The following is a 17,050-nucleotide window of genomic DNA, read 5'->3' as shown; positions in this document are numbered from 1 at the left end:
TCTGGTACAGTCAGCCGGTAATGGGGTTCCGCGTAAACCGAATGCTGATTTGAAAGCCGATGGCGAAGGTGATATCGAACTTGGGGTAAGTCGGCATGGCTGTGCAACATGTGCATGCTTCAAGTCTGTGCCATCTTTGGGGGCACGATCTGTTCAGCCTCATTCTCAGGTTAAGGTCATGACCTGGGAAGGAGACCAGCAAAGGCAGGAAATACCATGTCAACAGAATTCTGTAAAAAAATATCTTCATGTCATTTAGTCAATATAAAAAGATCATAACTTTGCCAGGGATGATAAAAAATGGAACATAGAATGTTATCAAAATAGAAATAATTGAAGTTTAATGTAAATCATGAAGATTCAACTGGTTTGATTCTCCCCGAACTGGACAGTATTTCCTGCCATGTCTACAACCTAGTACAGTATAACCATAGCTTGCCAGACTTAGACAGTAGCCAGCCTCCTATATAACCAGTAGTGTAGCTTCCTTATATGGTACTCGAGGTCTATGTTGTTAAATGTTCTCTGTGGTCTGTGTTACTAAATATTTGTGTTTTTGCTTTAAGGGATGCAATCAAATTCCCCTTTAAGTTATCCTCATTTGTTTCAGTAGCAGTTTGGGTGGTGGTATATGTAGCTAATATATAATGATGTTTGGCAAATATATTCCCTATACTGTGCATTTCTTTGCAGCAAGAGCTTATTGTGACCTACACAGTAACAGGTCATTTTGACCTTGATTCACCCCAGAAATTGATCAACATCCATGCCATTACTGGCTTACTAGGAGATCTTGGCTCAACAGGACTCCTAATTCTGTACATGAATACCAATGTTGAAACTTTGTAATGATGACAGCTACCATTGAGAAATGTATTCCGCTATTGTTAGTGTCTTTTCGTTACTTTTAGGCTTTAGTGGTATTATCAAAACATCGTCACAATGTTTGACATACCGTGCCAGCATTCTAGACAATCATTTGTGCTTATAAATAAATAAAGGTGGCTACAAGGCTACAATCAATTCAGATTAACAAGTTAACAAGTATATGTCTTTCTGGTTGGATAGAACCTGAAACAGTCTCTGCCTCATATGTGTTGACAGAGCCACCTTATAAGAACGAGGTAGTCGCTCTGTGTGAACAGTGGATACTAATATTACCTATAAACTGGTGGTGTTGCAATGCAGTTGCATAGTCAGTGAATCAAAAATTATCAGCACTCAAATTATATTGGACTTTTGCAACACTTTCAACCAAATATTTTCAACTTTCCATGAAAACACAAAACAATTTTTTTTCATTGAATAAAAACTCATAAATTCAGTTGTATTAGCCACCTATGACAAGGAAATGGAGTTTGTATAATGTCTGCATCTTGTAGTATTAAACGGAAATAGCATTCAGCTGTACACACATTTCTCCCGTGATCTACCAGGGATTCAGTTAAAACATGACCACATAACAACTTAAGAGAATATTAATGCAGTGATTGGAAGAAATTATGTCTGAAACTATTTATTGTACCAGAAATAATATACTATATTATCTTGTTATGTTAGTTGCTGCTTTTACTGTAGAAATAGATTCAGATTCAGAGTTAGATTTAGCTGCTTTTACTATAGAAATATATTTAGATTTAGATTTAGATTCGGACAAATAATCGTTTAAATAAAGTAGCACTTTGGTATTTTAGCTGTTTTATTTGTATGTATTGATCAGTATGTCAAGTCATCATTTGAGACTTCAGGTTCTCTTAAGGTATCTAAACAGCCAAAGTACTACTGAAGTAGCTCTACATAGTTCAATTATGAGTGATTAGAAGAAATTATGTCTGAAACTATTTATTGTACCAGAAATAACATACTATATTATCTTGTTATATTAGTTGCTCCTTTTACTGTAGAAATATATTCAGATTCAGAGTTAGATTTAGCTGCTTTTACTATAGAAATATATTCAGATTTAGATTTAGATTTAGATTCGGACAAATAATCGTTTAAATAAAGTAGCACTTTGGTATTTTAGCTGTTTTATTTTTACGTATTGATCAGTATGTCAAGTCATCATTTGAGACTTCAGGTTCTCTAAAGGTATCTAAACAGCCAAAGTACTACTGAAGTAGCTCTACATAGTTATGCAATGAAATATATGTAGGCAATGACATCACAAGTGAGATTAAACCTTTAGTACAGTGGCACAGGGATGTATCTCACTGTCCAGGGATGTATCTCACTGTCCAGGGATGTATCTCACTGTACAGGGATGTATCTTACTGTCCAGGGATCTATCTCACTGCCCAGGGATCTATCTCACTGCCCAGGGATGTATCTCACTGTCCGAGGATCTATCTCACTGCCCAGGGATCTATCTCACTGCCCAGGGATCTATCTCACTGCCCAGGGATCTATCTCACTGTCCAGGGATCTATCTCACTGTACAGGGATCTATCTCACTGTCCAGGGATCTATCTCACTGTCCAGGGATGAATCTCACTGTCCAGGGATCTATCTCACTGTCCAGGGATGTATCTCACTGCCCAGGACTCTATCTCACTGCCCAGGGATGTATCTCACTGCCCAGGACTCTATCTCACTGCCCAGGGATGTATCTCACTGCCCAGGGATCTATCTCACTGCCCAGGGATCTATCTCACTGTCCAGGGATGTATCTCACTGCTCAGGGATCTATCTCACTGCCCAGGGATGTATCTCACTGTCTGAGGATCTATCTCACTGCCCAGAGATGTATCTCACTGTCAAGGGATGTATCTCACTGTCCAGGGATCTATCTCACTGCCCAGGGATGTATCTCACTGTTCAGGGATCTATCTCACTATCCAGGGATCTATCTCACTGCCCAGGGATGTATCTCACTGCCCAGGGATCTATTTCACTGTCCAGGGATGTATCTCAGTGCCCATGGATGTATCTCACTGTCCAGGGATCTATCTCACTGCCCAGGGATGTATTTCACTGTCCAGGGATGTATCTCACTGTACAGGGATCTATCTCACTGTCCAGGGATCTATCTCAGTGCCCAGGGATGTATCTCACTGCCCAGGGATGTATCTCACTGTCCAGGGATGTATCTCACTGTACAGGGATGTATCTCACTGTCCAGGGATCTATCTCACTGCCCAGGGATGTATCTCACTGCCCAGGGATCTATTTCACTGTCAAGGGATGTATCTCACTGTCCAGGGATGTATCTCAGTGCCCATGGATGTATCTCACTGTCCAGGGATCTATCTCACTGCCCAGGGATGTATTTCACTGTCCAGGGATGTATCTCACTGTACAGGGATCTATCTCACTGCCCAGGGATCTATCTCACTGTCCAGGGATGTATCTCACTGCCCAGGGATCTATCTCACTGCCCAGGGATGTATCTCACTGTCTGAGGATCTATCTCACTGCCCAGAGATGTATCTCACTGTCAAGGGATGTATCTCACTGTCCAGGGATCTATCTCACTGCCCAGGGATGTATCTCACTGTTCAGGGATCTATCTCACTGTCCAGGGATCTATCTCACTGCCCAGGGATGTATCTCACTGCCCAGGGATCTATTTCACTGTCAAGGGATGTATCTCACTGTCCAGGGATGTATCTCAGTGCCCATGGATGTATCTCACTGTCCAGGGATCTATCTCACTGCCCAGGGATGTATTTCACTGTCCAGGGATGTATCTCACTGTACAGGGATCTATCTCACTGTCCAGGGATCTATCTCAGTGCCCAGGGATGTATCTCACTGCCCAGGGATGTATCTCACTGTCCAGGGATGTATCTCACTGTACAGGGATGTATCTCACTGTCCAGGGATCTATCTCACTGCCCAGAGATGTATCTCACTGCCCAGGGATCTATCTCACTGCCCAGGGATGTATCTCACTGTCAAGGGATCTATCTCACTGCCCAGGGATGTATCTCACTGCCCAGGGATCTATCTCACTGTCCAGGGATCTATCTCACTGCCCAGAGATGTATCTCACTGCCCAGGGATGTATCTCACTGCCCAGGGATCTATCTCACTGCCCAGGGATCTATCTCACTGCCCAGGGATGTATCTCACTGTCAAGGGATCTATCTCACTGCCCAGGGATGTATCTCACTGCCCAGGGATCTATCTCACTGCCCAGGGATCTATCTCACTGTCCAGGGATCTATCTCACTGCCCAGGGATGTATCTGACTGTACAGGGATGTATCTCAGTGCCCAGGGATGTATCTCACTGTCCAGGGATGTATCTCACTGTCTAGGGATCTATCTCACTGTTCAGGGATGTATATCCCTGTCCAGGGCTCTTTCTCACTATCCAAGTGTTGAGGCATACATGTGTCAGATGATGAGTATTTACATGTTTCATAAACCCAACATCGATGTATGTGTTTACATGTTGATTTATTGGCCTTTCTATTTTCACAGTAAGTTGTAATGTTTTCAAGGGTGGGCTGTTGAAATTAGCTGACTCTTTATTGCAGCCAATGCCAGCAGGGGCAGATAACATTGAGGAGTTGGTAAGATGATGCCAGGCATTCTATATGCTTAGAGAGCTATCATGGCTATTTTGAAAAAAAACCCATTAAGATTGCTTTTAAGATTTTTTTTACCAATGCATATGCATCGACATAGATCATTTTGCTTATTAATTTCATTTAAAATCATCAATGTTTATGTGGAAAGGATACAAAAAGGTTTGTCTCCAACAGACCCTTTGTTATATGGAAAGAATTAACATTGATTTCTGATAGTGTCAGGCTCTCATCCCACAGTGTTAAGACAACTATCAATGTAGCTGCTTATTAATATTTATGGGGAACATTACTTGTCATGAAAATTAAAACATCCACCATTGTGAAAGAGGGAAACATCCTCCAACATTATATAACCAGAGTTATAACCAGCGTTATGTACCATTAATTTACTATAGAATTATGCACTAGAGTTAAACACTCCATTAATAAACTAGAGTTATACACTGTCTTAATACACTATAGAGTTGTGTGGTACAGTTAAACACTCCATTAATAAACTAGAGTTATACACTGTCTTAATACACTACAGAGTTGTGTGGTACAGTTAAACACTCCATTTATTCACTGGAGTTATACACTGTCTTAATAAACTATAGAGTTGTGTGGTACAGTTAAACACTCCATTTATTCACTGGAGTTATACACTGTCTTAATACACTATAGAGTTGTGTGGTACAGTTAAACACTCCATTTATTCACTAGAGTTATGCACTGTCTTAATAAACTATAGAGTTGTGCGGTACAGTTAAACACTCCATTTATTCACTAGAGTTATACACTGTCTTAATACACTACAGAGTTGTGTGGTACAGTTAAACACTCCATTTATTCACTGGAGTTATACACTGTCTTAATACACTATAGAGTTGTGTGGTACAGTTAAACACTCCATTTATTCACTAGAGTTATACACTGTCATAATACACTACAGAGTTGTGTGGTACAGTTAAACACTCCATTTATTCACTGGGGTTATACACTGTCTTAATACACTATAGAGTTGTGTGGTACAGTTAAACACTCCATTTATTCACTAGAGTTATACACTGTCTTAATAAACTATAGAGTTGTGTGGTACAGTTAAACACTCCATTTATTCACTAGAGTTATACACTGTCTTAATACACTACAGAGTTGTGCGGTACAGTTAAACACTCCATTTATTCACTGGAGTTATACACTGTCTTAATGCACTATAGAGGTTGTGGTACAGTTAAACACTCCATTTATTCACTAGAGTTATACACTGTCTTAATACACTATAGAGTTGTGTGGTACAGTTAAACACTCCATTTATTCATTAGAGTTATACACTGTCTTAATACACTATAGAGGTTGTGGTACAGTTAAACACTCCATTTATTCACTAGAGTTATACACTGTCTTTATACACTATAGAGTTTGTGGTACAGTTAAACACTCCATTTATTCACTAGAGTTATACACTGTCTTAATAAACTATAGAGTTGTGTGGTACAGTTAAACACTCCATTTATTCACTGGAGTTATACACTGTCTTAATATACTACAGAGTTGTGCGGTACAGTTAAACACTCCATTTATTCACTGGAGTTATACACTGTCTTAATATACTACAGAGTTGTGCGGTACAGTTAAACACTCCATTTATTCACTGGAGTTATACACTGTCTTAATACACTACAGAGTTGTGTGGTACAGTTAAACACTCCATTTATTCACTGGAGTTATACACTGTCTTAATACACTACAGAGTTGTGCGGTACAGTTAAACACTCCATTTATTCACTGGAGTTATACACTGTCTTAATAAACTATAGAGTTGTGTGGTACAGTTAAACACTCCATTTATTCACTGGAGTTATACACTGTCTTAATACACTACAGAGTTGTGCGGTACAGTTAAACACTCCATTTATTCACTAGAGTTATACACTGTCTTAATACACTACAGAGTTGTGCGGTACAGTTAAACACTCCATTTATTCACTGGAGTTATACACTGTCTTAATACACTACAGAGTTGTGTGGTACAGTTAAACACTCCATTTATTCACTAGAGTTATACACTGTCTTAATACACTATAGAGTTGTGTGGTACAGTTAAACACTCCATTTATTCACTGGAGTTATACACTGTCTTAATACACTACAGAGTTGTGCGGTACAGTTAAACACTCCATTTATTCACTAGAGTTATACACTGTCTTAATACACTACAGAGTTGTGCGGTACAGTTAAACACTCCATTTATTCACTAGAGTTATACACTGTCTTAATACACTACAGAGTTGTGCGGTACAGTTAAACACTCCATTTATTCACTAGAGTTATACAGTGTCGTAATACACTACAGAGTTGTGCGGTACAGTTAAACTGCACTTGGCCAAGCCCGAAAGGCCTGCACTGTCAAGAATCGGGGGTGGAAACACAGACTGGAACCAGAAACATAATACTTTGAGGGATGGGGGGATAGATAGAGCTTTGGTCTTCATTATCACACATATCAGCAGTAGTTTGTGAGTTAATTATAAGAGAATATCAGATAAGACAGTTATTATATGAATTATTATGTTATCTAGGTAGTGTTTCCTATACAGCGTAGTGATAGAGAACAACTTACTCAGCAGTCTCTCTGTGTCTTGTCTAGGGCTGGGACGATACACCAACTGTGCAATCCGATACGTATCATGATACCTTGCTCACAATCCTATACATATCATGAAACTTGCATGTGCTGCATCTGTGGTGCATAAGCCATCTTTTTCATAGACAGGATGGCCAAATACCTGGCACACTAGCAGTGTGCAGTGTTAAGTATGGCACAATGGATGAAAATATTTACGATTTCACTACCTAATTAGTGTTTGGTGTAACAGTTATGAAAGCAAACATTCAAGGTAAGAATCAATATTTTAACTTACTTTGTGACTGTGATCGATACTTGCATTGAGAAGTAAAAAAGCACGATCCACCGATGCATCAGTGTATCGTCCCACTACTAGACTAGACCCATACATAGGTTGTGTGGGATACATGTGTATAATTCCTTTAATACCATCTCAGGATTTTGTTCGAAATAGCTCATGTATCCACAACATAGATCTCTAGCCTGTGACCAATGGAAGATGCTAGGAAGGTATCACCACTGGCATCCAAAGCTGTATTCAGATTGGGGGGCATGGGAGGCCCATGGGTTTCACCAAAGTGATAAACATCTGAGACCTGCATCACTTCGGGCTTTCCTCCTACATCAAGCTGACACCCCGCGATATAACTGGGATACTGTTAAAAGCGGCGTTAAACCCAGTTAAACTCACTCACTCACTGTATTCAGATTGAAGGGTTGCTTAAATGTCTTGTGTTATACCCACATTATATTAGATTCATTTTCGTTAGTTTTGAATACCAGAGTGAGAAAAATATCCTGACTGACAAAAATGATCAAGACATGGAGATAGAATTGCAAATTGTCTTTAATTATGTAACAAAGTTAAACATCTCTATTAAGCAGAAAGTTGAGATAGGAAACGTGAATAATTGATGGTCCACATGAAATATTTCTGGCCACAGGATAACACGGGTTGCTGTTTTATTCTTACATCTGATGCCTGTTTGGACAGGATACAATATACACAAATAATTGACATAGTCAGGGTTTAAAGGGATGAGAATCTTCCGCAGATCCACAAATTTTAGTGACCACATGTTTGTTAAAATTTGATGGCTTCCCCCATAAACACACCCAAATTATGGACCACGCTCCATTGCAAAGATGTTTCAGCTGAAAAGGAAATTATCCATTCTCATCCCTGGGTATAGGAGCTGCACTAGGAACTAATCAGTTTCCATATTGTGTCATCTGTGAAAACTTTGCATGCATCACAGGAACTGAGACTGACAAAAGACGAGCATGCTGCCTGTTTCCCTGTGTGTGTGTGTGTGTCTGCCAGCATGTTATCTTGGTTCTTACTATCACACACCTAAGCTACAGACCATTGTTCATAGCTGGAACAGGTTTATCATGTGGCCAAATGGCATAATCGTGTGATTTGATCGTGATTCCTTCTCAGAGCTCGTCCGTTATGTGTAGCACTGAGCTCTCCAGGATGTCGTCCGGAAGTTCCAAGAAACTGTCAGTTGAATGCTCTGGGTCACGTGACCTCTCTGTAAGTAACAGAGACAACGGCTTGTATCCCTGAGCGTGAGCAGCTTTAGTTTGTTCCCAGCTTTGCTGTTTGTGTGAAGTTATAGTCAGATTCCTGCATGAGAAACCTTTGTTGTCCGTGTCCTGTTAAGATTATTATGCTCCAAGTTTATTCTACTGTTCTGACTGGACGGCATGTCCTCATAGGGATGCACAGTGGAGAACTTTCCTAATGGACAAGGAATGTAAAGGCAGTAGAAATGGTCATCATCTTTAGCTAACATATTGTTTATCATATTGGCCCGCATGGCTGGCTTTTTTTTTCCATCTTTGATATCAAATTTCCTTTGGTTGAAATTTGTAACAGCATCATCTATATCATTTGTAAGCGTTTCCACCATAACAGTTTTTGTGCACTACATTTTATCCCATTATAATGATATATCATTGTCATCACAATCAAGGTTGTATTGTGCATCTGATTACATGCACTTATATCATATCTTCCATTTCTGATACTTATATCCTATGTAGAGTAGAACATTGCCACCATATCCCATGTAGAGTAAACCATTGTCACCAGAAACATTGTCACCATATTCCATGTAGAGTGAACCATTGTCACCATATCCCATGTAGACTGAAACATTGTCACCATATCCCATGTAAAGTGAAACATTTTCACCATATCCCATAAAGAGTGAACCATTGTCACCATAGCCCATGTAAAGTGAAACATTGTCACCATATCCCATGTCGAGTGAACCATTGTCACCATATCCCATGTCGAGTGAACCATTGTCACCATATCCCATGAAGAGTGAACCATTGTCACCATATCCCATGTAGAGTGACAGTTGTCACCAGAAACATTGTCACCATATCCCATGTAGAGTGGACCATATTGTCACCATATCCCATGTAGAATGTGACATTGTCACCATATCCCATGTAAAGCGAAACATTGTCACCATTTCCCATGTAGAGTGAACCATTGTCACCAGAAACATTGTCACCAGAAACATTGTCACCACTTGCCATGTAGAGTGAAACATTGTCACCATATTCCATGTAGAGAAACATTGTCACCATATTCCATGTAGAGTGAAACATTGTCACCATATCACATGTACAGTGACACTTGTCGTCAGAAACATTGTTCTCATTTACCATTCAAGTCAAACAGCATCCCCATATACCATGTAAAATCACATTTTGTTGAAACCTTTTTCCATACTAGACTAACAAGATCATCACCACCACATTCTGATTGATCAACCCTGGATTCACTGAGCACATGTTAACAGAATCACAAATCTTACATTCAGATATGGATAAAATACTAAACTAAGGCAGGTAAAAGCAGAATGAAAGCATTACAATTGGCTCAAGGAGCTCATTTTGACATGGTGATCAGCCAGCCCGAATCACAACAGACAATGACTTGAAGTGTCAGCATCAGTTTGGCGTCAGTCTACTGCATGTGACAGAGATAGGTCTCTTTGGTATTATTGATTCAATATTTCTCTGGACCCCATTGAACAAAGCGACCTTAGCTCTAAGATGATCGTAACTCCCATACTTTAACATAGGCTTACAATAGTCGTAGTGCTAAGATCGCTTTGTGGAAGTCGGCCCTGGACATACTTTGTGGATCCAGGTTGTTTAATTATGACTTTTGTGGGAAAACATTCTATGGTGTGATGGAAATCTTTTGTCAGTCATCATTGTGCATTATGAACTCATGCCGCTTCACTGATCATGCTCTAGAATGTTAGCTCTACTAAAACCCATGGTGTAGTGTTAGCTTTAACCCCTCTTACACAAGTCAGAGAATCAAGTACACTATGTGATCAATGTCAGCTCAAAGTACTACACTTACAGTTTCACTGTAACTAATGAACAATTAATATATTTTTTAATTGTTATGCTCTTTAACAATATCAACACTGACTGTGTAGTACAGGAAGCTTGTAGAGAAAGAACTGAATAACAGAGACACAATCCATTAATACTAAGGTGTATTTTTATTTTTTGAGCTGTGTGATTGTTTCAGCCATCAACTAGTCAAGCCGGGGATTCAGTACCTGCAGTATGTTTCCATAGTAACAATATCCTCTCATGGAAACCTTGGTTTCCTGCTTAGATAATAGAGCTGCACGAATACTGATTTTTGTTTTGATAGTTTACATAACATTTAGAGATTCTTCACTGTTCAGCTCACATATTTCGTTGCTATTAACATTTCTATAATACTCTGCTGACAGTCTTTGAACTTTTGAGGTCTGTATAATATGTATAAGATTATGATATCTTAATTTGTTTTATAGAAATTAGAATGTTGATAGCATAAGGCATTTGTGAACGTCACAAATCCACGTACTGATCTTGTCAGTATACAGTGATGTACTATGTAGTAATACCATGTAATGTATAAGTAATGTCATCATTTCATTCTGCTATTGAATTCATTTAATTCCATCATGTTCATCAATCAAAAAGACACAGTGTTCCAACTGGAAAAGTTGATTACTTGAAACTAGCACCACAATTTTATTGTGGTAGGGAAAATAAAAAATATTTAATTTTATTTTATGATTGTGACTTCTGCCTCCAGTAGGTCATGAATCAACGGACTGAATTCTTTTTAAAAGTTACCATTTTGTGTGTATATTGAAGGTACATTGACTCAAAGCCATTGAAAACGCAATTCAATGTTCAGATGTTGTGTATTTTATAACAGTGAAAGAAAACCAAATGAAACCCAACAAAAATGACAAACAAAACCATCAAATGGAATGTTTGCAATAAAGTCCATAAAATACACACCCGTGGATGACGTCACAGAGGCTCAGAACAAAGCTGGGGTCACCGAGGATCAGTGCTGGGTATGTCCACCTTGTGCTCTGAAGCATGCCTGTAGTCGCCGAGGCATGGACTTACACAGATGCCTCAGGAAACTTTGTGGGATGTTCTGCCAGTGACTGTGTCAACCCTGCCCCTGTCTGAGGTGGTTTCTGTTGAGTTTGATCCCTCCGCTCAAGCTCGACCCACAAGCGTTGAATTGGATTCATGTCAGGTGACGTGGCAGGCCAGTTAATCACACGCATGTTGTTCTGGGTCAGAAAATCTCCCGTGACCCTTGCAGTGTGTGGACATGCTTTGTCATGTGGGAAGACAAGCTGATATCGGGCGCCATGTTGAGGATATTGTTCTCATAACCTTGAACATTAAGGTTGCCTTGGATAACCACCAACTGTGACCAGAAACGAGCATTGATGGCACCCAATACCATTACACTGCCTCCTCCAAAGTGATCCCTGTCTCAAACACAGTTGTCAGCGAAGTGGTTTCCCCTACATCAATAGATAAGGCAATGTCCAGCTGGAAAACTGAGTTTGTAATGGGACTCGGTAGAGAAGACCACATATGTCCATGTTGTATTCTGCAGACAGCCCCCACTAGCTGCCCATCGCTGTATGGCAAGCCTGTGTCGGTGTAGCTTGATCTGGCCTTGATAAGGTCGATGGCACATTATGCCAAATGCAGCCAGTTTGGGGGCTGATGCAGCTGTTGACGGGTCCCAAAAGTCCTCCTGGCTGTATCTACGACTGTTTGGAATTTGTTCCGAAGGTGCAAAAGACGAATGTGACGGTCTTTGCAAGGTGTCGTCACATGTGCTGCACCAGGTCTCGGACGATCTGCCCCTGTTGTGTTGAAACGATGCCACAGTCAAGTTATTGTGCCTTGATGGATGTTTGAATGTCTGGCGATGATCACTTGAGTTGCCCCTTCTTGCAGCATTCGGGGTGGCCGGGTAGCCTAGTGGTTAAAGCGTTCGCTCGTCACGCCGAAGACCCGGGTTCGATTCCCGACATGGGTACAATGTGTGAAGCCCATTTCTGGTGTCCCCCGCCGTGATATTGCTGGAATATTGCTAAAAGCTGCGTAAAACCATACTCACTCACTCACTCACTCTTGCAGCATTCCGATTGCTTGGTTCCTGCTGGCTTGGACGAGTCTTGGCATATTGAACAAGTGACCGATGACCATTTTTCATGTGTGCTTTTAAGGACCTGTGATCTGGCTTTTCACGTGCAGCATTTGGCCAGGAAGAGTAGTTGTGTTTCTGTGAAGTGTAGTGTTCAGTGCGTTTTTCACATTCAGACTAATTGCTCCAAGGTGGTCTGAGGCTTGAACCGAACTGTCACAGGTGGTCACATATCCCTCACAGCACTATCATGATGTTAAAAAAGGTTTGGGCAATTGCTCTTTTCACAAGTGCCCTCATCAAAAGCAGTTGCATTTTCAATAGCTTTGAGTATAGTTATCTTTGTCTGTCTCTCGATTTCTCTTTCAGGTTATAACCATGCTTTCTTTTTCTAACAATGTAACAATGGAGATATTTCATAGCTAAATGAAACAATTTCTTGAAGTGACAGTTTTGCATGTCTTATGCTTTAAAACTTGTTTCTGGATTGCCCAACTGAACATATTGAACCCTAACATGCTGTAAAAAGATTGCATGTATCTGATTTGATTAACAGTTTGATTAACATCTTATTTGAAGGAATATATTTATTTATTTAGAAGTTTTCGACTTGTAACATGAATGAATAGTATAATTATTAGTATGATTTATTTTCATATTTAATTTTTATTATGTGTAAGTGCATAAGTGCATGCATTGTCTATTCTTGATAGAATATATTGATATTCATAAAGATTTGAAAGGGTAGAAATGTTTACAGTTGATTGATGAAGTATTATAAAGTTGCACATGTCAGCAGTTATTTACTTCCCCCTTACTTGGGGACAAGTAGCTATACATGCACTCATCAGATGTACTACTTGTAACTTAAAGTGGTCCAGAGGTTCAATATAGATCTTTTTGCATATTTTTTAAAGACTTTTATCTTTATCAATCATTTCATTTCCCTGTTAAAATAAGTAATAACACAACATGAAAGAAAATGGCTATGACAGTTACTATTTCTATTACAGTCTGTTTCACAGAAAGACATCAGCGTGAATATTGAGGGCGCCACAACTTCTCTTCTTCCCGATGAAGACTTTGAGGACGATGTAAGCACTAGTACATTTGGAAGGCTTTTGACTAGCCTATAAACTTAACACTTAGTTATAATAAAATACATAATTTCGATAGAAACAAGCATCTACAATTAAATTGAGAGTAATATGGTTCAGGGACTGTGAGACAGACTAAGTAGCTTAGTGTACATATACTGATTCCAGCTTGCTATGTCCTGTCCAGCTGCTCTGTATATAGAGACAGGTTCTCTTCTTCATCTTATATTTAGGTTAATCTTACTTTAGGTGTGATGGGGATGTCCTTTAAGTGCAGTTTGTCACTTACTTATTTCCAAATGTTGACATCTTTCCAATATCTAGCACAGACCTTTATTTTGTGGTTATGTTTGAATGTGCTGTCCTATTTCAGTTTGAGTTTGGCGAGATCTTCATCCACCAAGTGATCCACACCATCGAGTTCTGCCTTGGCTGCATTTCCCACACTGCCTCCTACCTCCGACTGTGGGCTCTCAGTCTGGCTCATGCTCGTGAGTACTGACGCATCAGATCATGGTCGGTGAGACGACATGGGTGCAATGTGTGAAGCCCATTTCTAAAGCCCATTTCTGGTGTCCCCCGCTGTGATATTGCCCGAATATTGCTAAAAGCGGCTTAAAACCATACTCACTTACCCACTCACTCACTCACTAACTCCACTGTGAGAACTGGTAAACCAGCTAAGACCTGTTGTCTAATGCATCACTTCAGCCATTTGATATGGGAGATAACTCTTTACATCAGGGACGGTCGGATAGCCGAGTGGTTAAAGCGTTTGCTCGTCACGCCGAAGACCCGGGTTCGAATCCCGACATGGGTACAATGTGTGAAGCACATTTCTGGTGTTCCCCGCCATGATATTGCTGAAAAATTGCTAAAAGCGGCGTAAAATCATACTCACTCACTCTTTACATCTTTGAGGTATGTGAAGTGGTCAAGTTTTCTGACTTTCCAGTTAATCAAACAATAACTAGTTACACAAATTAACAACAGATTGATACCAATTTTACACAATTATGTAACGAAGCTGTCCTCATGGGGTGGTATCCAACTACAACTGGTGTCTTCCACAGAGCTGTCGGAGGTGCTATGGCAGATGGTGTTCAGCCTGGCACTGAAAATGGACATTCCATGGTTTGGTTCAGTCATTGTGTTCGTCTTGTGGATATTCTGGGCCAATCTGACCATTGCTGTCCTGCTGGTCATGGAGGGGCTGTCTGCTTTCTTGCACACCCTCCGTCTTCACTGGTAAGTTGTTTTACCAGGTCAACAACGTATTGAGTGCATTGCTCAATTAAATATTCCTGTTGCATCTGTATCTGAGGTTAAGAGTCTTATATTTTATTGAATGGGTGGTCCAGGGTTCCTCATCTAAATGTCTAGAGTTGCCTCCCTTTGCTAGGCCTGGATCTGCAGTGAGTTCAATTCCCAGCTATAGTCCCATTGTAATCATTAGTGTCTTACCCATACTGTAGGGTTTAACTGAAATGATCAATGCATACAGTCAGCATCACTTTGTTCTGACATTTAGAAGACACACAGTTGTATAGATCATTGAAATACTTTTCAAAATGCACTCAACCCAACTCATCCCCTCATGAATCTACAAACTAGCAACCGCCAAACTGCTTTTCTCTTTTGTGTACAGGGTGGAGTTTCAGAGCAAGTTCTATGTCGGCGATGGCTACAGCTTTAACCCTTTCAGCTTCAAGTTCGTCCTTGACATCGAGTCCCTTGAGGACATCAAATAAGGCTTCCATTGGCCAGTCACGACCTAGTCGTGTTCATGTCTTCCAACTACAATTGTCTCCGATGCTGCTACCATCACTGGTAGTAAAAGACCTTATTTGGTATACACTTATTCTCTAAGATGACTATAATTTGATAGCTGATTACAGAGATCCTCTTAAATTTTAGGGAAATAGTTTTGCTTAAAAAATCATATTTACTGTCCTTGTAGAAGTAAAACAAAAGTTATTTTATTATTTTTTAATATGGCTATTGCTCATAGGTGTTTATTGACATTAGGTAACAGTCTTCCAAAACAGTTGGTAAGTGGAAATGTCAGACTTTGTTTTAGAATGATAGCATTCTCATGAAATGATTATTACTGCAATTCTTAATGTGTTAACAGTGTTTGAAAAACTGTATTTAGTATTCTCATAGAAACAGAGGGGGTAAAGTGACTTGCTTCCTGTGCTTGGCTCCTTGTAATTAGAACATCATGTTTATCTTTTCTTTTTTTTCAAATAATGAAATCTATCAAGGGTAGCTGATTAAACTGTTTATTAAGGACTGTTTGTAATATTACATCAAGGACATTTTACTGATCACACTCTGAAAAAGGCAATATGGTTTGTACCTGTTTCTGATGACTTTATTGTATTGTTATACTTTGGAAAATATATTTTGTGTGTATACTGGTTACTTTGTCCACTTAAAAGTGTAAGACTTTTACTTCTGCCTAAAGAAAAACTATTTCCGAGAAATATTGACACCTGCTTTATGATATGTTATGAATAAAATGAATAAATTTGTCTTCCAATCATGTGTATTGTGTTTATTGAACTCCAGTATGTGTGATGCAGTAGTTTCCATGCATTCATTCCACAGTGTCAAGCCAGTGCTGGTGAGTCATGTCCAGGAACTGCGTTACTTGCACATCCTTCCTTGTCAGTTTGTTGTTTAACACTACGATCAGCAATATTCTAGTTATTCCATGACAGCAGCCTATAAACAATCAAGCCTGAGCCAGTCAAACCTGGGATTGATATTAGGAGAAATGTCCCACACCGTCAGGGTTTTTATGAGTCACAATCAAGCAAGTTACTAAATCCAAGTTGCCTCTTGCAACCAGCATAATTGCTGTGTTTGTTGTTTAAAGCCGCACTCAGCAATATCCCAGCCATATGGTGGCAGTCTGTAAATATTAGAGTCTGGACCATGTGCATCAATCCAGGCAATCGGGATACGATGACATGCATCAACCAAGTCACCAAGCCTGACCGCCCAATCCTGTTAGTCGCCTCTTACGACAAGCATAGTCGCATTTGCTGAAGACCTATTCAACCCCGGATCTTCACTGGTGCCACAGGTTACTCTAGGGACTCCTTGTAACCCACAACTGTAATACTGCTGATGTGACGTTGGATTCCTGCATTCACTTAAACCAGTGTGGTGCACACACTGCCTTTGGAGGAAGATTCCCAGGTGACCTGAGTAAATGTGATTGCTTCATCAGCCAGAAAGTGGAATCAGCTAACGTAGGACAAAGCGGAGTGTGTTGTTGCTAGATGGTT

General features: G+C 39.9%; 2 protein-coding genes across 25 annotated transcripts in view; both read left to right on the top strand.

Moving 5' to 3' along the window:
* LOC124132743 (V-type proton ATPase 116 kDa subunit a 1-like) overlaps positions 1-16,296 on the top strand; it is a 56,852-nt gene extending 40,556 nt beyond the window's left edge. For 5 of the 24 annotated variants that reach the window (XM_046496821.2, XM_046496823.2, XM_048392449.1 and 2 more), the window contains 7 exons: positions 11-85; positions 4,484-4,519; positions 10,720-10,755; positions 13,668-13,748; positions 14,125-14,242; positions 14,825-14,999; positions 15,400-16,296. In XM_046496821.2, coding sequence (XP_046352777.1) covers positions 11-85; positions 4,484-4,519; positions 10,720-10,755; positions 13,668-13,748; positions 14,125-14,242; positions 14,825-14,999; positions 15,400-15,502 — 624 coding nt within the window. In that variant the 3' untranslated portion in view covers positions 15,503-16,296. Of the gene's footprint in view, positions 1-10; positions 86-4,483; positions 4,520-8,589; positions 8,686-10,719; positions 10,756-13,667; positions 13,749-14,124; positions 14,243-14,824; positions 15,000-15,399 lie in introns of all 24 variants that reach the window. The other 19 variants (XM_048392451.1, XM_048392452.1, XM_048392461.1 and 16 more) reach the window with 14 other exon arrangements.
* Positions 92-4,477, top strand: LOC124132746. Its single transcript, XM_048392469.1, has 2 exons — positions 92-3,201; positions 3,242-4,477. Exons 1-2 carry the CDS (start codon positions 2,204-2,206, stop codon positions 3,399-3,401), a joined length of 1,158 nt encoding a protein of 385 aa, XP_048248426.1. The 5' UTR covers positions 92-2,203; the 3' UTR covers positions 3,402-4,477.
* Positions 16,297-17,050: the final 754 nt, after the last annotated feature.

This window comes from Haliotis rufescens, unplaced genomic scaffold (genome assembly GCF_023055435.1).
Source record: "Haliotis rufescens isolate VD_foot unplaced genomic scaffold, xgHalRufe1.0.p SCAF_11, whole genome shotgun sequence".
Taxonomy (NCBI): domain Eukaryota; kingdom Metazoa; phylum Mollusca; class Gastropoda; order Lepetellida; family Haliotidae; genus Haliotis; species Haliotis rufescens.
This window is presented reverse-complemented; position numbering and strand designations above follow the sequence as displayed.

What these genes read in the sequence shown, in the direction of transcription:
- LOC124132746 (XM_048392469.1), top strand. Translation starts at nt 2,204, where the DNA reads ATGTATCTCACTGTCCAGGGATGTATCTCACTGTCCAGGGATGTATCT. An exon ending in GGATGTATCTCACTGTCCAG is followed by an intron (nt 3,202 to 3,241) that starts GGATGTATCTCA and finishes CTCACTGTCCAG; the next exon opens with GGATCTATCTCACTGCCCAG.